Source organism: Antechinus flavipes, chromosome 1 (assembly GCF_016432865.1).
Source record: "Antechinus flavipes isolate AdamAnt ecotype Samford, QLD, Australia chromosome 1, AdamAnt_v2, whole genome shotgun sequence".
NCBI lineage: Eukaryota > Metazoa > Chordata > Mammalia > Dasyuromorphia > Dasyuridae > Antechinus > Antechinus flavipes.
Window position 1 is genome coordinate 534,239,340 of NC_067398.1, and position 25,128 is coordinate 534,264,467.

A 25,128-nucleotide genomic window follows, 5' to 3' on the forward strand; every position below is an offset into this window, starting at 1 on the left:
ATTTGACTGGTAAGTACCAGTACTATATCACAGATAGGTAATGATTACAGTAAGTTGGAGGTAGGTTGAAAAATACTCAGAATCAGTGTCCTTTCAGAAGTGGTGCTCTAGTTGGCCTAAGAAACATGATTGTGATGATACTTTGTTCCTGCTTAAAAGCAGAGTAAGGAGAGTGTCTCTATTATGCTTCACTTAGAGTAATATTTTATAATTTTTATAATTATTGGTAGTGGAGCCACCCACAAATCTCTGCTGTTTTTTGTCAGGGAGCCTGTCAGCTTGGTTGTTTGGTTTAGCGGAAAAATTACGCTGTTTTTGATCTCCTTTGGTGTTCCACAAATTATTGTAAGGGAATTCGTTAACACATTTCTTTCATTGGTCTTGATTCCAAAGGAGAAAACCTTTGAGAAAACCCCGCCTCATATCACTTTACTAAATATGTTTGCCATGCAAAAATCAGTGGAAATGAAGATTTTATCTAAATAGTCTCCCAAGACTCTCATTTGAGATATGTATCTCAAAATTTCTGCCCATTGACGATTTGTCAGGATATCTCTTGTTATAGAATTAATGTCCTCCTTTAGGAGGTTGTCTTTATTTATTTATTTTTTAATAATTATAACTTTTTATTGACAGAACCCATGCCAGGGTAATTTTTTTACAGCATTATCCCTTGCACTCACTTCTGTTCCGATTTTTCCCCTCCCTCTCTCCATCCTCTCCTTCGGATGGCAAGTAGTCCTTTATATGTTGAATAGGTTACAGTATATCCTAGATACAATATATGTGTGCAGAACCGAACAGTTCTCTTGTTGCACAGGGAGAATTGGATTCAGAAGGTATAAATAACCCGGGAAGAAAAACAAAAATGCAAGCAGTTTATATTCATTTCCCAGTGTTCTTTCTTTGGATGTAGCTGCTGCTGTCCATCCTTGATCAATTGAAACTGAATTAGCTCTCTTTATTGAAGAGATCCACTTCCATCAGAATACATCCTCAAACAATATTGTTGTTGAGGTATAATGATCTCCTGATTCTGCTCCTTTCACTTAGCATCAGTTCATGTAAGTCTCTCCAAGCCTCTCTGTATTTATCCTGCTGGTCATTTCCTACAGAACAATAATATTCCATAACATTCATATACCACAATTTACCCAGCCATTCTCCAATTGATGGGCATCCCTTCATTTTCCAGTTTCTAGCCACTACAAATAGGGCTGCTACAAACATTTTGGCATATACAGGTCCCTTTCCCTTCTTTAATATCTCTTTGGGGTATAAGCCTAATAGAAACACTGCTGGATCAAAGGGTATGCACAATTTGATAACTTTTTGGGCGTAGTTCCAAATTGCTCTCCAGAATGGTTGGATTCGTTCACAACTCCACCAACAATGCATCAATGTCCCAGTTTTCCCGCATCCCCTCCAACATTCATCATTATTTTTTCCTGTCATCTTAGCCAATCTGACAGGTGGGTAGTGGTATCTCAGAGTTGTGTTAATTTGCATTTCTCTGATCAATAGTGATTTGTAACACTCTTTCATATGAGTGGTAATAGTTTCAATTTCATCATTTGAAAATTGTCTGTTCATGTCCTTTGACCACTTACCAATTGGAGAATGGCTTGATTTCTATCCTATGTTCCTCTGATTTATTTATAATCTCATTCTTTATGCCTAAATCATGGACCCATTTTGATCTTATCTTGGTATACAATGTTAAGTGTGGGTCCATGCCTAATTTCTGCCATACTAATTTCCAGTTTTCCTAGCAGTTTTTGTCAAATAATGAATTCTTATCCCAAAAGTTAGGATCTTTGGGTTTGTCAAACACTAGACTGCTATAGTTGACTATTTTGTCTTGTGAACCTAACCTATTCCACTGATCAACTAATCTATTTCTTAGCTAATAACAAATGGTTTTGGTGACTGCTGCTTTATAATATAGTTTTAGATCAGCTACAGCTAGGCCACCTTCTTGTGATTTTTTTTTTCATTAATTCCCTTGAGATTCTTGATCTTTTGTTCTTCCATATGAATTTTGTTGTTATTTTTTCTAGATCATTAAAATATTTTCTTGGAAGTCTGAATTGTATAGCACTAAATAAATAGATTAGTTTAGGGAGTATTGACATGCATTATGAATCTCTAAACTGTATAGCTAGGCCTTCTTTCATGGTTCCAATTCAAGTTATTGGTGGATATCACTTTTGCCATAAGTAATTTGTATGAATTGTATTCTTTCACACAATTGTATTCTTTCAAATGCATGACAATTCTTTTTCTTCATTTTTGTTCTGAAACTTTTGTTCTAATTTTCTATCTTTGCTTTAATATATGGTGGTCTGATTGAGAAATAACTCTCATCTTAGTAATGGGTATTTTCCTCTCTTAAAATATATTCAATTTCATTTCTGATGTTATTATTATTTATCATTTTCATTGTAATTTATTTTCTTGAAGGAAATATTCCTAATATATGAAATATTCTTACCAGTCATAGGCCTTTCTCATTTCTTTTTTCTGATCTTGATTTTCCAATGTATTTCTTGTCATCTTCAATTCTTCCCACATTTGCTTAGAAGTCATTGACTATCAAAATGTGTTAATTTAATTATAAAATATCTTATGAAAACTACAAAAATAATTTTCTAAATGATTGTTAGGTATAAAATAGTGAGACTTATATTTACCCAGTGTGATAGCAATATCATGAAAATTGTCTTTTACAGAACCAAATAAAAGGATTCTATATTGATAAGTTCTAAAAATGCTTTTATTCATTGATGGCATTGTACCAGTTTTATCATGGTCTGAAAGCATAAAGCTTCTTTGTAAAATCTGTAACATCATGAAAGAGATGCATATGGAAGAAAAAGTAATTTTAAAATATATTTGATATTTACAATGAATTGAGAACAGAATTGGAGAGTTCAAAGAGATAAGAAGTTTACAATTGGAAATTGTGTAAAAGGCAAAATTTTCCAAAAGATTTCAAGCTGTAGTTGCATGAGCATATATTTTTAAAACTCATAGCCTATTGATGTTTCTATATGACTGTAAGTCTTAGAAACTTAAGATCTTAGGAGAATCAAAATTTCAGTTAAATCAGTAGGGGGAAAAAAAAGTATTGTATATGTAACTAGTTTGCAGAATAGTACCAGTAATGAATTGTGTGCGAAATTTGGCAATATTAAAAAGATTAATGCTTCAGGGGAATAAAAGTATCTTAGCTGTATAACTAGAATGGAAAAGGGAAAGGAGGAATAAGCATTTAATACCTTCTGTGTTCTAGACTATGTACTTAGCACTTAATAAATATCATCTCATTTAATTTAATTAAGAATAAAAGATTATAGATGAATCAACCAATTACTTCATTGATACTACTGAAGAAAGAGGACTTCATCATAATTTAGTAAGACTTCTGTGTGGAAAATATATGGAAAGAAATGCCTAAGAATGTATTGGTGTGAATTAAAAGACATGGAGAGGTTGCAAGCTTGATAAAGAGAATTTGTTGGAACTCAGTACTGAAGCTAGTTAATCAGTGCATCAAAATAAGAATGATAATGTAGATGATAGTGTAGATTTTATTTTTTATTATGGCTTTTTTATTGACAAAACATATGCATGAGTAATTTTTTAACATTGACCCTTGCAAAAACTTCTGTTCCAACTTTTCCCCTCTTTCCCTCCATCCCCTCCCCTCGATGGCAAGTCATCCCATACATGTTAAATATGTTAAAGTATATGTTGAATACACTATATGTATACATCTTTATACAGTTATCTTGCTGCACAAGAAAAATCGGATTTAGAAAGAAGATAAAAATAGCCTGAGAAGAAAAACAAAAGTGCAAGTAAACAATAACATAAAGAGTGGAAATGTTATATTTTTGTTCGTACTCATTTCCCAGTGTTCCTTCTCTTTGTATAACTGGTTCTGTTCATTATTGACCAATTGGAACAGATTTGGATCCTCTCAGTGTGGAAGAGAGCCACGTCCATCAGAATTGATCCTCATGTAGTTTTGTTGAACTGTATAATGATCTCCTGGTTCTGCTCCTTTCACTTAGCATAAGTTTATGTAAGTCTCTCCAGGCCTTTCTGAAATCATCCTGCCGGTCATTTCTTACAGAACAATAATATTCCTTAACATTCATATACCACAATTTACCTAACCATTCTCCAATTGATGGGCATCCATTCATTTTCCAATTTCTAGCCACTACAAACAGGGCTGCCACAAACATTTTGGCACATACAAGTCCCTTTCCCTTCTTTAGTATCTTTTTGGGATATAAGCCCATTAGTAACACTGCTGGATCAAAGGGTATGCACAGTTGATAATTTTTTGAGCATAGTTCTAAATTGCTCTCCAGAATAGTTGGATCCATTCACAACTCCACCAACAATACATCAGTGTCCCAGTTTTCCCACATCCCCTCCAACATTAGTCATTATCTTTTCTTATCATTTTAGCCAATCTGATAGGTGTGTAGTGGTATTTCAGAGTTGTCTTAATTTGCATTTCTCTGATTAATAATGACTTGGAGCATCTTTTCATATGGCTAGAAATAGTTTCAGTTTCATTATCTGAAAATTGTCTGTTCATATCCTTTGACCATTTATCAATTGGAGAATGGCTTGATTTCTTATAAATTAGAGTCAATTCTCTATATATTTTACAAATAAGGTTTTTATCAGAACTTTTAACTGTAAAAATGTTTTCCCAGTTTATTGCTTACTTTCTAATCTTGTCTGCATTAGTTTTGTTTACACAAAAGCTTTTTAACTTGAACTTGAACTTTTTAACTAACACAAATAGAAAATTTCTATTTTGTGATCAATAATGATCTCTAGTTCTTCTTTGGTCACAAATTCCTTCCTCCTCCATAGGTCTGAGAGGTAAACTATCCTATGTTCTTCTAATTTATTTATAATCTCATTCTTTATGCCTAGATCATGAACCCATTTTGATCTTATCTTGATATACTGTGTTAAGTGTGGGTCAATGCCTAGTTTCTGCCATACTAAGTTCCAGTTTTCCCAGCAGTTTTTGTCAAATAGTGAATTCTTTTTTTTTTTTTTAATACATAATCTCACTTAATTATCCTAATAACTTTGCAGTTGGGAATCAGTCTGTCTTCTCCTATACTTTCCTTTCTTTTTTTTTTTTTTTTAAATAACTTTTTATTGACAGAACCCATGCCAGGGTAATTTTTTACAATATTATCTCTTGCACTCAGTTCTGTTCTAATTTTTCCCCTCCTTCCCTCCACCCCCTCCTTCAGATAGCAAGCAGTCCTTTACATGTTAAATAGGTTACAGTATATCCTAGATACAATATATGTGTGCAGAACCGAACAGTTCTCTTGTTGCACAGGGAGAATTGGATTCAGAAGTTATAAATAACCCGGGAAGTAAAACAAAAATGCAGGCAGTTTATATTCATTTCCCAGTGTTCTTTCTTTGGGTGTAGCTGCTGCTGTCCATCCTTGATCAATTGAAACTGAATTAGCTCTCTTTATTGAAGAGATCCACTTCCATCAGAATACATCCTCAAACAATATTGTTGTTGAGGTATATAATGATCTCCTGGTTCTGCTCCTTTCACTTAGCATCAGTTCATGTAAGTCTCTCCAAGCCTCTCTGTATTTATCCTGCTGGTCATTTCCTATAGAACAATAATATTCCATAACATTCATATACCACAATTTACTCAACCATTCTCTAATTAATGGGCATCCATTCATTTTCCAGTTTCTAGCCATTACAAACAGGGCTACCACAAACATTTAGGCACATACAGGTCCCTTTCCCTTCTTTAGTATCTCTTTGGGGTATAAGCCCAGTAGAAACTGTGCTGGTTGCACAGTTTGATAACTTTTTGAGCATAGTTCCAAATTGCTCTCCAGAATGGCTGGATGTGTTCACAATTCCACCAACAATGTATCAGTGTCCCTGTTTTCCCCCATCCCCTCCAACATTCCACATTATCTTTCCCTGTCATTCTAGCCAATCTGACAGATGTGTAGTAATATCTCAGAGTTGTCTTAATTTGCATTTCTCTGATTAATAATGATTTGGAATATATTTTCATATGTCTATAAATAGTTTCAATTTCTTCATCTGAGAATTGTCTGATCATATCCTTTGACCATTTATCAATTGGAGAATGGCTTGATTTCTTATAAATTAGAATCAACTCTCTATATATTTTGGAAATGAGGTCTTTATTGGAACCTTTGACTGTAAAAATGTTTTCCCAGTTTATTGTTTCCCTTCTAATCTTGTCTGCATTAGTTTTGTTTGTACAAAAACTTTTCAATTTAATATAATCAAAATTTTCTATTTTGTGGTCAATAGTGATCTCTAGTTCTTCTTTGGTCATAAATTCCTTCTTCTTCTACAGATCTGAGAGGTAAACTATCCTGTGCTCTTCCAATTTATTTATAATTTCATTCTTTATGCCTAGATCATGAACCCATTTTGACCTTATCTTGGTGTACGGTGTTAAGTGTGGGTCAGTGCCTAGTTTCTGCCATACTAATTTCCAATTTTCCCAGCAATTTTTGTCAAATAATGCGTTCTTATCCCCAAAACTGGGGTTTTTGGTTTTGTCAAACACTAGATTATTAAAGTTATTGGCTCTTTTGTCCTTTGAACCTAACCTCAAATAGTGAATTCTTATCCCAGAAATTGGGGTATTTGGGTTTGTCAAACATTAGATTATATAGTTTATTGATTATTTTGCCTTGTGAACCTAACCTATTCCACTCATCAACTAGTCTTTTTCTTAGCAAATACCAAATGATCTTGGTGACCGCTGCTTTATAATATAGTTTTAGATTGTGTATAGCTAGGCCATCTTCATTTGATTTGTTTTTCATTAGTTCCCTTGAAATTCTTGACTTTTTGTTCTTCCAGAAGAATTTTGTTATTTTTTCTAGGTGATACTGTAGAATTTTAAAGTATTTTATATTAATTTATAAAATTAAGGAAGCAATTCAAGAATTTGATTATAATTGTATAAATGTTATTGTAGCAAATATTTGAAATTATATAGGAAATTTTGAAATAACAGAAATGACCCATACAATGAATTTTTAATTTGTTACATTAATAATATTAAACATATATTCCAAATGAAAAGTATAAATATTGAGTTGTTATGCTAGACTTTATAAATAATTTTGGTCATGTTTAAGATTAAGCTTGCCTAAATACAAAGCATTTCTGTCCTTTTTGCTAATTTCACTTATCTCCATTTATTGGGGATGGCTAATGAAATTGTGGTATATAAGTGTTATGAAATATTAGTGGACCATCTTTGGTTATTGGATCTTTACAACTACAGAGATAAGGAATTGGAATTCAGAGAAATGTGGGAGCTCTAGAATGAGGTAATAAAAAGCAAATAATGCAGAATTGTCGCGTGTGTCTGAGTATATACGAACAACATATATGTGTGTATTGTATTGTGTGACATATATATAACTACAGCAATATAAATATAAACTAAAACATTTAAAAGGAATTGAGTTGAGATGTAATGCAGTGACACATCTTAGTCCCGCATAAGATGAAATATTTTTCTACTTATTAAATACATTGGGGACTATGGTTATAGGATATTCCTTAACATCAGATTTGGTGGTTTTCTTGGTTTTGTTTAGCTAAATTTACTTAATTATTATGAAGTTATTTGAGACAAAGCATGTGAATGGATGATTAGTGTAAAAAATAAAAATTATTAAGCATTTTTAAAACTTAGTTCAAAATTTGATTTATCAGCATTTCTCATTACATAAGTGTTAGTCTATTTATGCTTCATATAGGAAATTATGCTAAATTAAATAGAAAGAAATTTATTTTTAAAATAATTAAATATTCCAAGCATAGTTTTATAATATTTCATATTAGACCTTGTAAGAGCTAATGTAAATAATTTTGTAAATATTCAGTATTACTTCACAGATTAGAATGGATGTTTTATATTTGGTTTTTAAAATATAAGTTATATGACTTATTTTTGGAGATTATTTTGAAATTTTTATTTAAATAAATAAAAACATACTTGAATATTCATTTTATTTTAGGAAAAAAAAATCTTTCCACAATAAGGAAAAATCATTTAATTTGACACTTAAAATAAAAATTTAATTTTAATATCCCCAGTTCAAACAGAAGATTGTTAATTTTCGAAATAATTTTCTTTACTTTAAATTTTTTTCTAATGTATTTTAACCTGAATTTATATTTTTATGTTTTGAGTTTGGGAGTGGAGGTTGTTTTGTTTTGGGGGGTTTGTTGGCTTTTTTTTTTTTTTTAAGTACTCAAACATAATTAAAAGAAAACTTCTTGAACTAAAAAGAACAATGTACTTTGCGTCATGAGGTATACACTTATTTAAATCTTCTCTCTTACTCACTAAATATGTGACTGTGGGCATATTACTTAACCTTACAATGCCTTTATTTATGGGATAATATTTACCTATCTGCTTCTCAAAGGTTTTGTGAGAAAAGCACATTGTAAGCTTTCCGTCAACAAACTGTGAGTTTTGTTAATTTTAAAGTTTATATATTTTTATCATTTGTAGAAGTTACTTTTACTTTTCCATTATCCCGATCCTCCCATCCATATTTTAAGATTTAATTTCTTTAATTGTTTATGAATGACTTAATTAGAAAAATAGTACTTGAATTCATGGGGTAAATGCTTATTATATATATGGTATATCATCATAAAAATATTGATCATTTTATTTGTTTAAACTTCATTTTTAAGAAAATATTTTAATTGTAATACTAATCCTCAATTATCATTTATGTGTTTTTATTAATAGGTTTTTTCCTTTTTAGACAATAGCATTGATTATTTATTTTTCTAAACTTGATGATTCTGATTATAACTATGATGTAGTAAAGGTCATAAATGGCCATGTTCTGACATCATGTTTCCCTAATTCTAACGATGCATTCGTGTTTTGAATGAAATAGACAAGAAATGGGTGACACCTTTTTTTGTTGTTTCTTGCTTTTTATTTTCTTTCTCATTTTCTTTACATTTTGATCTGATTCTTTTTGAGTATGATAATTGTGGAAATATGTATAGAAAATTACACATGTTTAATATATTGGAAGGGGTGGAGCGAAGGCAAGGAGAAAATGGAACATAAATTTTTAAAAATATTTAAAAATGGTTGACACAGACAAGATATATTGACTAAATTCTATATTTCATTTAAAGTTAAGATGCTTATTGTCTGACTTTTGCATTTGCATGAAGACCGCTGTTGTTATTAGAACGTATATATTTTAAATTTTCAAATATTTAAAATGTAGCATTTATTTTAGTGTCTAGGTCAGTTACTAAACATAGAAAACATGTATGACTCTTTTTAAGGCAATATTGGTCACTTAGATTGAAAGTAGAAATATTTCTAATTAGCACTCATTATGACTTATTTTACTGTGTGTATGACTATATTCCTATAATATTAATTACGGTCAGTTACCTGTCATCTGAGTATCTCACAGTATAATATTTCTTTAGTCTCTTTGTTTGTTCTTGTCCTGCATTTTTAATTTTACTACAAAACGAAGACAGACCAGATCCATGTACAATAGTTTAAAAGACTGTCATTATAACTATTGTAAAGAACTTTCTTATTAAGAAATATGAGTTCCCTAACCTTCTCTTAATTGTCTTTCAAAGTTTTCTGCATGTTTATGAAGTTGATGAAAAATAATGTGCATTTAAAACAGCACCATTCTATAGACTTGTAGAGGTTTCAAATTATTAAACTGTAAAAATCATGCAGTAACATCATAAGCTCTTTTAATCCACTGATCTTAGTTAGAGTAGTATACAGTTGTTTTCACACTGAAATTACACATATCTGTTTTGTATTCTGTAAAAATAAACAATATTAATAACAGTGATAAAGAGGTTAATAAAAAAGACTATTTTATACCCTTTTAAATATAACTATACCAGAAAAAGCCCTATTTTCATATTTATGACCTTCATATTTTTATGAATTAGGTAGAATTTTGCTTTTGAAAAATAATCTTTTATGTTACTTTCCTAACACCTTATTTTGGTTTTTAAAGTTTTTACATTCAACTGTTAATATTTTGGACAGTTAATGATTTAGTATCTTGTTTAAGTGACAGTAATGAAAGGGTACTATTACTTTCACTGACGTCAGTGAAAGGATATTATCATTTTCATGGATGCTAATGAAAGACTATTACCACTTTGTGATGCTGATGACAAGGTTTAGCCATTTAATTTTCTTCTATGATTTATGTGTAAACAAAAGACATATTTAGATCACATGAGTGATCATTTGAATATTGAATATTCTTTTTTTCTGCTGAAATATTGTCTGAATCCCTCTTGCTCACTGCAAAAAAACATAAATATTTCAAGTTCAAAAAGTCATCTTAAACTAGCCACTTGTTACGTAGTGTCAATTTAATGTAATTATTTCCTAGTAAAATAATTATTTGTTAGCTTTTAATTTTAATTTTTGTTTCTCAGTTAATGAACAATTTTGTTTAAAAGGACTATCTTTATATTTTTATAGGAACTGTAATAGGTGTTGTTATTTACACTGGAAAAGAAACTCGAAGTGTAATGAATACATCCAATCCAAAAAACAAGGTAGGCTAGATTTAAAAAAAAAAAAAGTGGCTACTTTAATTAATTTTATTTTTCATTTCAATGATCTTAAAGTTCATATAGTTCAGTAAAGTTTGTACATTTTTAGTTTACCATATAAGAAACATTTAAACAAGCATTAGCAGTCTTAATTTACTTGATGATTTGACATAGTACTACTGTGTAATAGTGGTATGATTCTTAGTTCACTAAGATAAATTTCTAATTGTTTGTTTCCAGCAGCTTAAATTGACTTATTTGTCAGTGTACATTGAGCACCTTTCACTTAGGAAAAAAAATCTTAATTTAAACAACATCCAAAATACACACTGGATTACATAGATAATTGTGGGCCTCTGAATTAATTTGCTAATATTACAATGTAATGTCTCATTTTTCATATTTCATAGCATTTACTATTCATTATTTCCAAATAAATTGTCATACAAAATTTTAATAATGTTTCAAAAATATTTTATTTGCTTCAATGATATTTATATTGATAATAATATTTTCAGAGTCATTAACATTTTAGAAGAATTATGGTAGACTATTAAAGATTAATTCTATGAGCCATATCACCCGTATTTGTATATATAGGATTGTTGAATGTACAGTTACTTAAATGGTGAACATTTGAGAGGTAATTTTAAGAAAATTATATTAAGATAATGATATTTAACCCAGCTCAAAAATTTTATGCTGTAGTTGTATATACAACTTAATGTTAACTTATATCATTTAATGGATTTTTAGCCTGATATTAAAATGTCATTTTATAGAGTATATATTGTGTTTAGATAACTTGAAAGACAGTATTTAAAATTGTGTAACATAGTGTTATAAAAACATTGTGTTTGAAAAATCTTTAAAAATATATTTCTTTAAATTGAACTAATCTTTAAAAGTTAGGAAAATGGCAGCAAACCTTTAACTATAGTAACTCTGTAACACTATTATGCCTGCATTCAAAGTTTCTATTAACTGCCTTTTCTTCAGAGCATAAACCAAGATAAATCTTCTCATACCAATACACAAGAGAATTAGGTGGTTAACTCCAATTATCTCTAATGGAATTTGCACGCTTAAATTTTCTGCACTTGATGGGAAACCATGTCAGTATATCTGTGTTTATTATATGTTTCTGAAATATTAATGTCAAAAACATATTCAATAAGAATATGATGATACCAATAAGGTATTTACATGTAAATTTCATAGAAAATACAGTCATTTAGAAACAAAACCCTTCTGATTCTTTTTTTTTAGCTTTATTGAAGTTCTTTTGCATAGTCACTTTATTGAAAATTAATATTTTAAAAAGTTAATTGTTGCTAGGAATAAAATCATGTACACAGAGTATAATTCTATTACAAAGCACAAATGAAAGAATTTTATTTCCTTTTTTTTTTTTTTTAGATAAATCTAGATAATAGCAGGTATTTAACTTAAGGTTTTATTCTCATTCTTTGCATTTAAAATTTTTTTAAAGTAAGGGGGCAAAGATGAGTAACGAGTTGTATTTGATGATATTTTGAGGGGAAACTATACTTTTTAAACTGTCTCCTAATGTATTTATCCATATATTTCTTTTGCCCTATAATATTGTTCTCTTCATCCTATTATTCTTATTCTTTATTTTTCCTCCTCATTGATATTTTTCTGACAATTTTTCTCCAGATTTATCATTTCATTTCCTCTTCTCAACTACTCTTTCTTTTCACCCATTCCAGTTGGGCTCATGATTAATGATTGCAATTTCTGGACATGAAATTCTATAAGATAAATCATTTTAAAATTTATTTTAATCGGATTATTGTGTTTAGTTTATTTTCTGAATTGGACCAACTGATTTTCTTTAAGCACTTAAGTGCTCACTACTAGGCTTTGTGTAACTTCTCTCTTGTTTCTTTTCTAAACTTCTGCTAACTTTGGTTTTTACTTCCTAAATGGTTAAGGAATTGGGTGGTTCCTCCACTTTATGCACACAATCCCAGAGAAAGACAAATGAGCGATACAGTTTTTTTATGAAGTATTTTTAAGAATTAGGTCACTGGCAGTAGATGCTCAGACAAGATTTACTTTGGATTTTAAATATTATTTTGTAATTTTCAGGAGAGATCACATAGTGAAGTCTCTTTGAAGATAAAAGTAAGCTTTTCTATATGGTAAAATGTCTGTTTAGAATGATCCACGGCTGAAAAATCACTTAGAATATATGAATGATTAAAAAGATGATTGCTGAATTTCATCTGAACAACCTTAAGATTGGAGAAAAATAAAAGAAAAATACGCTTATAAGAAATTAAACTTTGAACTGTCACTTACAAAACAGGGAAGAGATCCAAGAGACCTGTCTGCTTAGAGAGTTTTCCTGAAGATTTATTATACTTATTATGCATAATAAGTGTTTTGCTACAAATAAGAAAATTAACGAATTATTGGACATTAAAAATTTGGAAAAATGTATAGAACATATTTAAGTAAAAGACATTGCATAGATTGAATACCAAGTGGGTTAGTGTACATAATCTATATAACTCACCTGGGAAGTAAAATTGAAATAATCAAAGGGGAGAGGAAAGAGAGAAGGCTTCGGTACAAAAAATAAATAGTGATTCAAATGAAGTGAAAATAATAGGTTAGAAAGATGAATATATCATTCAGGTTTGTAGCTCATAGATATTACGAACATGGTGAACATTATATTATTATCTTTACCCTGTATTATTACCTGTACTTTGTAGATTTTGGTTGTAAAGTTTGAGTGCCACAAAATCTTTTCAGCCTGTCTAAAATCCTGTCTTTGCAGGCAAAAGGCAGAAGGGCCTTGTTGCATTTTACATATGTTACCTGAAAATTAATGAGTATCTGATGACATGTTACCAATGATAAGATTAGAAAGCTGTTACCTAACAGAATGGCCCAGAGGAAGAAATACATATTATTTTAATGATAGAAGAGAATAGCTAGGTCAGGGCTAGAGAGACTAAATTGTGGTGAAGCAAGGAATAAAATCTGGGTCTTCTAACTTTTCGTTGAAATTTCCTAATACTCAGTGTATTCTTTTACAAAATTAGTAGAAAATATTATTTTTCTTTTGTATCTCTCATTAGGCACTTAAAAGGTGTATAAATCCTTCAGGTCTCAACTTAAGTCCTACCTTTTGATCCACCCCAGTGCTAGTGCTTTCCATATGAGTTGCCCTTCTTTTTACCCTCTGTATATCTCATTTGTGTTGATGTTATTTCCCTCATTAGATTATGAGTTTCTTGAGGGCAGGAACTTCTTATGCAAGAAAACTTGTCTCTGGCACAGAAAATGTACTTGCAGATTTTTCCTGACTTTATATAAGTAAAAGTTTATAAGATAATGGATAAAAGCCTAAATTCTCATTCTTCTTTGCCACTATTTATCCCTCTCCCCACTTCCACTCCTATTCATTCTATCTGTTTTTCCCCATCTCCTCAATGTATGCCTTGGAAGTTTCAATGATACTGAATCCCTTCAACACTAACTTTCTCCTAATTTGCTTTTTGTCTTTTAGTAATTTCTTCTCAAAAAATGACATGTCACTTTGAACAAAGATATTTTCTATGTTTCTGGAAAGAGTAAAACTTCTAACATCTACCAAGAATGATAGTTGATTTTTGTTGTTGTTTTTTAAGAGCAACCATATTGCTATAAATGTTTCATACATTTCAACATTTCATCCATTCAGGTGGTCTACTTTCTACAATTTTACCAAATTCCAACATGCCTAACTTCAATATTGATAATCCAATGAGCATGAGAAATCTTTTTAAGTCTTTGAAATTCTTTATGAACAAATTGAGAGTATTAATATCAGTTAACGATTCCTAAACTGTCAGTTTGTATAGAAACTATATTTGTATAATAATCTTTGTCTGGATATGAAAACAAAAAATACAGTTCTTTGATTTTCCTAACTGGTTAGAATATAAATTCACAGGATAAGATACATGCTTGATTTTCATCTCCATCCAAAGAATATTTCTTTGGTTCACAGTCACTTCACAAAACTGATGCTTGAATCAGTGTTTAAACATTAAACATTTAAAGGTTTGAAAACTATTTTCTTAGAGCTATAAGGGATTTTCTATTAAAACTTTATGCAAATAGAAAGTTATTATTCTTACATAATTATCTTTACAATAATTTTGAGAAAATTTAAATTATAAGGGTTGCAGCAGTAGTTATGGACTATTTCTTACAAGCTAGCCTTAGACATATTTAATAGAATGATACTTGATTACATTTAAAAAGGGGAAAAATTCTTATAAAAGGTTAGGAAAAATCAATTGTGACAGGTTGCCATTTTCACGCCATTCATAATAATAAGTTGCTCAGAGGAGGAACATCAAGGATGAAATGATAATACAAATTGCCTGAAGCAGTTATTGCAATCCCTTGGGTATATTGATTTGTGTTTCTAATAAAAAGATGCTTTCAAATGTCTCATTGACAAAGAGACAAGTGATATATGCCATTATGTGAATTAAAATGGCCTCTTATTATCTGAATCTTTGTAAAGGCATTTTAAAATAATAGAACAAAATAGAATCAGCACAGTTACAGTGCATACTTATTGTGCAGAAAAATTAACATAGTATTAGAGAGTACATTCCTTGTCTTGAAAAACAATTTAATTTTTAATGTATGTATGCTTTATCTGAAAATTTATATTTAAGATAATAGAAGAGCAAATTTTTATTGGGAATTATGTATATATATATTCATATCACCTTGTTTTTCTTAGTAGTTGCTTTATAAAGTGGTATAATATTTTTGGATTTAAATACTTGTTTAAAAATTTGAGCTTCTGTTTTATAACGGGACTGCATGTTTGAAAAAATAGCATTACAATCAATGCACTTGGATTTTTAAAAACTTTTGAGCATTTTTAGAACAACTATTATTAATATTAACAAATCACAGTGTTTCAGAGCCTCATCGAAAAGGGATTAACTCAAAAAGCAAACCTACAATAAAGTAATTCAGTAGCGTATAGACAAGCCACAGTATGGTTCTTAGGATTATGACAATACACATACCGCCTTCGCTTGTATAATCAGCACACTTTGATATTACAGCTGCTAACAATTAAAAGTTGTGCTCTTTCATCTGAAATGTGAACATAAATAAACTTATAATTTCAGGCAGCAGTTAAGAGGCAAAATGTTAAATGTTGAAAAAAAAAAAACACATTCCTAATTATAACATCTGGGATATATTGTTATATCATAGTATTGTTGAAAATATCTAAACTAAAAAAAAATTAAATTGAGTCTTTAAATTCCATTTAAGTATGCATCTGATTTAGAGTTTGGAAAGCAGGTGCTTTCAGTTGAAAAATGTCTTTTATTCTTTGATGTGTAAGTTGTTTGCTAAATTATAACTTTTAATTCTTTATAGTATGAAATTCTGAATAAAAATAAAATCTTACTGATTATAACATTATATTTATGTGTAACTTTATGTTAAAGTATTTGATAATTAAATATTGTTATCTCATTGTTCTTTACAATGAGCATTCATTGATAATGAGGAAAGATATTTTTCAAGGAAGAATTGTGATATGTTTGTTGGAATTTTTAAAATTTTTCTTTATTTTGCTTTCTGAACCATCTGGCTCATATTTCAAGCCTATAAAGAGTGCATATTATAAATCAACAACTTGAATAACATTTTTATCCTAATTCATGAGGTTTCTCCAAAACGATACAAAAGGACAAAATCCTGCCTGTCCAGCAGATTATAGCGAAAAGAGGGAATCCTTGCACCTGAGTTCAGATTTTTGCTCTTCTCTCAAGATCATACTGGTCAAATCACTTAACCTCTTTGAGGCTCATTCTCCTCATCTGTAACATGAAATGCTAAATTAGATTACTTAGAATGCCCTTTGCAGTTCCAGATGAATCATCTAGGAATTAATATTAGCATTACTTCTTAATTGTGCATCATTTGTGTTGATAGGACAATTCTGGAACAATTATAAATATAATCTGAAATGTACTAATCGAGCCTACCATATTAAGTCTTCTTCAACACATCTTCAAATAGCACAGGAGCAAATAGAACAATCCAAAAGCCAAAATTCCTTTTAATTTTCATATTATTATTCTTTAGAAAATTTTCATGTTCCTCTTTCCATGATCACTTCTCTTAATTAAGAATTTCTTTTAAAAAAACCTAATTTTCATCTAAAACAGAAAACTTAATATAGATTGACTTTATATACATTTCAAGTATCTGAAAATACCTGTTGAAGTCTATAATTCATTAACTCAAATTCCATTATAATCAAACTAATAATCACACTAAACTTGTATTTTCAAAAACTACATTCAATAAAACATGTGCATGATAAATTTAACATAAAATTAAGCAGCTTTCATTTTCTCCATGTAATTAGCATTGGCAACTAATAATTACCTTTTGCAGAACATTAAAAATATATGATACACAGTTTTCAGTTTTACAACCATAATAAGATAAAATTGTCAGGAGTTTCCCCCACAGGTGCAGTTTTCAAATACTAGGAATATTCCTAATGGAATTTAAAAAATGTAATCAAAAGTAACATTTTTTTTTTAAGTATTAAGAATAAAATCTTAATGATCTTTAGGTCTCTTTAGAACTTAAAAAAAGGTTGCATGTTCACTAGCAACTATGTCTCCACTCATATAATTTAACATAAAATAATATTGTTTTTAAAGGGAAATGCCAGTCTAGAGTAGGCTATAACATGCCTTCATTATTTGCCTTCAGTTCATTTTATTTTAACTCAAAACCCAAAAGAAACTTCAGTATATCTAGTCTGTCACTCTCAGTTTTTACAGGTAAAAAAAAAAAAAAACAAGAGCTAAAGGATGTCAAGTAACTTGCCCAAGATCACGACACAAACCATATATATCAGAAGTGGGGCTTACTATGTGCAGCATTATGCTAAATGTTTTATAAATATTTCATTGGAACCTCAATATTATCTCACTTTACAATTGAGGAAACTGAGGCAGGCAATAGTTAATTAGGTGACTTGCCTGAAGTCTCATAGAGAGTATCTCAATCTTTGAACTTAGGTCTATCCTAGGTCCAATGCTTTATCTCCTGCACTACTTAACTACTCCAAGATGAGATTAAAACCCAGATTTTCTCAATTCAGAACAAACACTTAGAACTAACTAAAATTATGATTATGGAGTCATATCTAGTTAGGTTCTAAAGTTAGTGATAAGTAAACAATTACAATCTTTTAAATTTATCCTTATTAAATCTATATCTCATGAACTATGGTGCAAAGATATTGCTCTTTAAAGAGTAGGAGCTAGAAAAGGTTTAGAGTTTCTTTAAGAAAAGGCAGTTGATATCAAATAGAGCTGACATGGTTGTTATGGAGACTAATATAAATTTTATTTTTCATAACATTCAGCTGTGCTATTCAGCTAGAGAAAAGAAAGCACAAGTTCTTGTTCAAGTAGCAAAATACATAAGCAATTATTTAGCTGGCAATCAAATTGTTGATTGGGGGAAAATGCTATTGAAAGGCTATACATAATAATGATTTTACTAGAGAGTAGTTATGTCACTATGTAAATGTTTCTTCTATTTCACTACAAGGCATGGAAGGTCACATGGAAATTAAAGGGGGACTTCAATAATAGTCTTCTTGCTGATCCTGAATGTTAGAAAGGCTAAGTAATATATTCCTTCACATTTCTTTTTTGGATATGATGAATTCAAGAATCATACTAAAAAGGCAAAATGTACATCTTTTAAGAAACATGAGAGAACTAAAACCAACTGAGGATACAACAGATTATATAACCTTCATCTGACCCTCTGTGGCATGTACGCTTATTTAGTAGAATAGGAAGCCAAATCACTGGAAAATATTTTCTTGCCTCTATTTTGATGGTTGTTGAGCTTTTATAATTTAACTTACTAAGTTTTTTTATATTATTATTATAGCTTTTTATTTACAAAATACATACATAGGTAATTTTTCAGCATTGACCCTTGCAAAACCTTCTGTTCCAACTTTTCCCCTCCTTCTTCTCACTCCCTCCCCTAGATGGCAAGTAGACCAATACATGTTAAATATGTTAAAATATATGTTAAACACAATATATATACATATCCATACAGTTATTTTGCTGCCCAAGAAAAATTGGACTTAGAAATAAGGTAAAAATAACCTGAGAAGAAAATCAAAAATGCAAGCAGACAAAAACAGGAGTGAAAATGCTATGTTGTGGTTTGCACTCATTTCCCACAATTCTTTCGCTTAGTGTAGCTGATTCTCTTTATTATTGAACAGATGGAACTGATTTGGTGTATCTCATTGTTGAAGAGAGCCACGTCCATCAGAATTGTTGAAGTGTGTACGTGTGTGTGTGTGTACGTGTGTGTGTGTGTATGTGTGTGTGTACATGTATATGTACGTGTGTGTGTACGTGTATATGTACGTGTGTGTGTGTACATGTGTGTAACAAATAATAACTCATAATTTATAAAGGTTTTTTACCACTAAGCTCCCCTACCCCCCTTATTAAATTTTATTGCTTCCGTCAAACCCCAAAACCGGATGGTAGGCCTTTAGTATGGTAATTAAATACCGTGGAGAAATAGGTACTAAACATATGTAAACAGTAGTTAAGCTTAGATTCAACACACAAAACTACTATCTACCAGCAGCATAAATTATTATAAACTATTATAGAATATTGTATAATGATCTCCTGATTCTGCTCATTTCACTCAGTATCAGTTCATGTTAGTCTCTCTAGGCCTTTCTGAAATCATCCTGCTGATCATTTCTTACAGAACAATAATATTCCATAATATTCATTTACCACAACTTATTCAGCTATTCTCCAATTAATGGGCATCCATTCAATTTCTAGTTTCTAGCCACTACAGAAAGGGCTATCACAAACATTTTTGCACATCCCTTTCCCTTCTTTAAGATCTCTTTAGGACATAAGCCCAGTTTAACTTACTAAGTTAAACTTACATATGACGTCACTTCATTGTGCTTATTAATATCTCATTAATTTCTTTTATAAATATAAGAATTTTACCAAATTTATCAGCACTGATAGTGCTTTGATTTGTGACTGGTGATGCAGTTAAAAAAAAAAAAGCATATATAACATCACTTTATGAATAAGGGAGAAAAAGTAAAATTTGCAAATAAAAAAATCCTGGGTTTCAGTAGGTTTGTCTAATAGGATGTTGATTACTTGAAGAACTAGGGATGAGTCTAATTAGTTTTTAAAAATCAAAGGTATTAATAAAGTATTAAAATCATCACTAATACCTTACCTATGGCCTAATTTTCCCAGTCTTGTAAAAGCATTAATTTTCTTAATTAGGAAGGGGAGGAAGTATTTTAGTAATACCTACTATGTAAGATTCCTTGATAATAACAGAATTAATTTTGTTCAGTGATCTTCTTATAACTATCAACTGAGAAAGAAAAGAAAGAGATTAATCTGGCAATTCATAAACATCTTTTAAGCACCTATTATGTGATAGATTTCATATTAGGTACTGGGGATATAAATACAAAAGTAAAAATCTTTGATGAAGTCAGTGTCTAGCTATGGTAGACAGCATGTATATTTTATAGTTGTATACAAAAAAGAGAGTTAATAATTTGGAAGTAGAAAGGCAGTAGCCAGTGGAGAGATCAGCAAGGCTTCCTGTCGAAATAGATACTACCTGAACCTTAAAGGAAAGTAAAGGTTCTAAGAAGTAGAGGTGAGGTGGGAAAGATATTCCAAATGGAAGGGGTGATGGGGAGAGGCACAGCATTGATAGAGGGCAGCTAATACAAAGATGTGGAGATGGAAGATGAAATGTTATATATGAGAGAGAGAAAAATGGGAAGTTGAGCTAGTTTTTTGATACACAGCACTCAACATGGGTGGGGTTGAAATGACATGATTTGGCAAATAATTCAATATGTAGGATAAATAAGAGTGAGGAGTTAAAAGCGAAATGTACCTGGCTAACAAAATTTGGTGGTATCCTTGACAGAAATAGGGAAATTTGAAAGATTTTTGGTGAAAGATGGTAATGTTTTATACATGTTTAAGTTTGCAATGTTTAACAACATCTAGATGAAATATCCCGTAGGTAGTTGGTAATAGAAGACTGGAATTCAAGAGAGAAATTAGGGATTGATATATAAAGATTGGAGACTTCTGTATAGAAATGCCAACTTAATTTGCCTAATTTGGATTTATGCTTACCAAAGATATTTGCTACTGTATAGTGGATGTCCATCTGCAGAAGTTTAATGGAAGAGAGATACTGTATTGATTCTGACATCCTAAAGATGCTAATTTGCAGATATATGCAAACTGCATTAAGAAATGAAATGCCAGATGGCATCTGAGTAGTAGTAGTGAGAGCCATAGTCATTCCAATAGGTTCAGCAATCTACACTAAAAAAAGAAAAAAAAAAATGCCATATAGATGGAGAAGGCCCCTTGACCAGACTTAAACTTGGAGTTAGAGAGCTGATTAATATAATCCATCAATATATTTGCCTTGGATGTACACTACAAATATATAGAAAGCTGCAGCAGAAACTGAAAGAATAGAGAGAGCTGGACTGTGTTTGGGATAATTGTGTTGTAATGTCTGAAATTTCAAGATGCTTCCTGAAACAAAAAGTAATCTTTTTGATATTGGTAGTGACATCCATAGTGGAAAGAAATAGCATGTATAAATAAGCTTGAATAATGTTACCAAAAAGCTGTACTCAAGAAGTGACATGAAAATCTTAAATGAACAATCTGAGAACTGTATTTATAGGTATATAATGTTAAATACATATTAGGCATCATAATTTAACCACGTTGTCTTTGAAGTAGCAAGAGCTAGGAACATAGCATATGTAGTGGTGATTGTTTTGTAATTTAGTAGTAAATCTTAAAAATAAAATTTAATGGTATTTGTTGGTCTCAATTTAAACTTTTTTCTACCACTAAATAATCTCTAAATTACATTAATATCAACTAAATAATATTTATTCTCATCACAACCTAATTTTTTTTTCTTTTTAATTTAAAAAATAATTTTTTATGTTTGTCTTAATATAGGCTTTAGGTTAATTGGTATTTTATAATGAAATGGCTTCAAAATTTGTTAGAAAAATGTAATTTAATAATCAAATATATCTAAATTCTATATATATATATATAATTTATTCTATTGCATTTATTAATATTTTCTTAAACTGAAAAAAATAAGAAAGGATGAAATTGTGAGAAGTTTTTCATGTGAAACTGAGTTTGTATTTCATCCCAACAGTAACAATAGGGTATTACAGTAGTTTGTTGACATGATGAGAATTACATTGTTTGAAGAAAATTGATTTGGCAGCTTTGTAAAACATAATTTTTAGTGAGTGAGTAGAGATATGAGGCAGGGAATCCAGTTAGAGAGCTCTTACAAGAGTCAGCGTAAAAGATGATGGAAGCCTCAACATATTTTTCTATATCATTCTGAAACATAAAAAGCTTCTCATATTGAAACTTAAAATGAAGGGAAACTTTTTTTTTTTTTGCTAATACTTCCTCCACCTCCAAACTATAAAATTTTCTTTCATGCTTCATAATAAAAGAATTTTTTCTATTCTGATTTTTCCTTCTTTAACCATCACTTAAAATTTTACTATTTATAATATGTCTTAAAATTAATGTTAACATGAAGTTTTATGTGAGGGAAAAGTATCATTTAATAATTTTTATTTGGCCAGGGCCCAGGATTGGACAGTGTAAAATATAAAAATAATTTAAGTATTCTCATATAATAAAAAAAAAGTTCTATTTTTTTCGGGTTGTCTTCACCCTGGAATGTATATGTATATATAGTATGTATGTGTATGTGTAATATAAATATATAGAACCTTTTCTCTGGTAAAAGCAAAACAGCTATATAATTAATAAAAATATTGATTGTGGAAATTTAATAATCTTTAACAAATACAAAAATGTTAAGATACAAAGAAAATGAAAGAGGATAGCAAAAGAGACTGAACTTTTGTTATTTTTTCTGTCAATTTATTTGACTCTATTATTTTTTCCATTTTAGTGGAATAGAATTTGACCTTCGGTGGCATAAGATTTGTCAATAAAATCCTCAGTTTGCAAGAGATTAAAGGAAAAAGAAAATTGAAGATCAGCATCAGGGGAAAAGGACTTTTAGTACAGCAAAGGGCCATAAGATTTGGCATGCACAGACAATACTTTCTGTTTCTAACAACTGCTGAGCAGCTGCCAGTAGCAGGTAGATGAGTATAGGCTCTCTTATGGGTCTTCAGTCTTTTTGTAACTCTCATTAGAGAGGCAACTCTGTGAAAAGTGTTGTGGTTCAGGGGTGGGGAGAGGGCAGCCTTACTGAAACTGCACAATATTATTCTGAGGGAGAAAGGAGATAGAAAGTTCCTTTGTCAGTTGTAGTGTTCTGGTTGGTTTTCTGAAGGCCTCTGGACCAGCCTTTGTTTTAGTAGAGTAATCACTACGAGAATAGCCAGGGATGAAGTCCAAATTCTTTATTATCTCCTTCACAGTCTTGTTTTCTTGCCTGGAGCCTGGGCTAGCTTTCTTGAGGTCCTCCAGAATGTGTCTTGATTTCTGTGGAGGGAGCAAGAGGACCACCACGATGGTCTCTGTCTTGAAGTCTGTCTCACAGTCCAAGGACTTGTGCTCCAGCCTCCAGCTACTGTCTTCCCCCAGTCTGTTCCAGTCCCCTTCTGAGTCTGTCTGTGAGCCCCTCCAAGTCTGTCTCTGGCTGAGTTTGTCCCAGTTTATATGCAGTATACTGAGTTACAGCCAATCATTATATCACTATGGAACCATTATTTGTTGTAAGATTAATCCAGTCATACTGAACTAGAGAACTATTAATCACCATTGTCTCATCAATTCCACTTAGTTAACACCTTGTAAGAATCCTTGTTTCAAATACAGAGTTCTGGCCCAAAATAGTCAGTGTATGCTGACATCTCTCAAACTCTCATGATAACAATCTGGGGATGACTCTGAACTCAAGAGATTTGAGAATAGTGACGTTTCTAGCTTGGTACCTTCAGCTATCCTCCTGGAAGGGAACATCTTATGGAGCAGCCTGGCAGCTGCTGCTATAGGTGCTATAATCACAGACAAAAGGAAATTCTCATCATCAAAAGTTCTTGTCATTGTCGAGTGGTTCAATACCAGAAATTTATAGGCTTTTTTACCAGTTGGAAATAATGTTCAAGAAGAGGTGTTACTATCCATAGGACCATGGAACCTTTTCATCTGACTTTAAGCTGAAATCTCTCTGTGCTTTCTTCCTTGAGCTCTCTTTGGGCTAACTTACTTTTTTTCTTTTTATCCCCAGCACTTATTACAGTATTTTTTACTTTTTAAGAAGTTAATAAATACTTTGTTCATTGAATCATAAAGAGATGAATACCAAACAACTGTACAGCTTGATTAAAAAGCTCACTGCCCAGTTCAGTCACTAAATATTTAAGAGCTACATGCCAAGCACTGTAATAGGGGCTGGGGTACCAAAGAATTACAAAAGACTGTATCTGCCTTTGAGGAGCTTGGTAATAAATAATAGATACATAAGCTAAGTAAATTAGATGTGTGGCAATTGTTATATGTTAGTGATTAGAATTGGTCCCTATCTCAAAGTACTTAAAAATCAAGGAGAAGCTATATAATAAACAAGAATTTACCACATCTTTCAATATTTTATGTATAATAGATATTTGATTTGCTTATTATTTTTTTGTGCTTTAGAAGCATCTCCTCCCCCGGCAGTAAAAGGAGATGGGTTGTAATTTGGTTTACTTTTAAATTAGATGATTTGTTTTAAGACTATTAAAAAAAATCAGTTAAAGAGCAATGACTAGTAACTTTTTGGATTCTAAATCAGTGACTTATTAACTTAGGTAATTCATGCTAGCATATCTGATGATTGACACTAATATATCCTAATGTAATTCTTGATCTAAAGAGATATGTGGATTTTATCTCCCTCAACATATAGAAATAAAAATTAAAGAGGTATATATTTCATTATATGAAGCTTAGCTACCTATACATAATGAAATTTACATATAATACAATTTAGAGAAGGATTTATTTTATTTTGCTAGAGTATTCAGTCATTCAGGCAACAATTTTCTTAAGTCAACAATTTGGTTTTTTATTACAATTACAAAAATTGTTTCATTGCCTTAGGACACAGACACGCTCTGAAACACACAGAACAGAATATTCTTAATTGATCAATTTAATGTTTTTAATTCCAAACAATATAAAGAAAAATTATTTCCAGCAAGGTTTAATTTCGATCTAAAATGATATATTTGTTCCATACTTTGGATACATACAGATGATATAGTAATATCATTTTTTA

The 25,128-nt window shown here is 30.6% G+C and overlaps 1 protein-coding gene across 2 annotated transcripts in view; it reads left to right on the forward strand.

Annotated features, from left to right (window-relative positions):
- ATP9B (ATPase phospholipid transporting 9B (putative)) overlaps nt 1–25,128 on the forward strand; it is a 431,234-nt gene that overhangs the window by 233,212 nt on the left and 172,894 nt on the right. For both annotated transcript variants that reach the window (XM_051970555.1, XM_051970554.1), the window contains exon 11: nt 10,604–10,680. In XM_051970555.1, the coding sequence (XP_051826515.1) occupies nt 10,604–10,680 (77 nt within the window). The remainder of the gene's footprint in view (nt 1–10,603; nt 10,681–25,128) is intronic.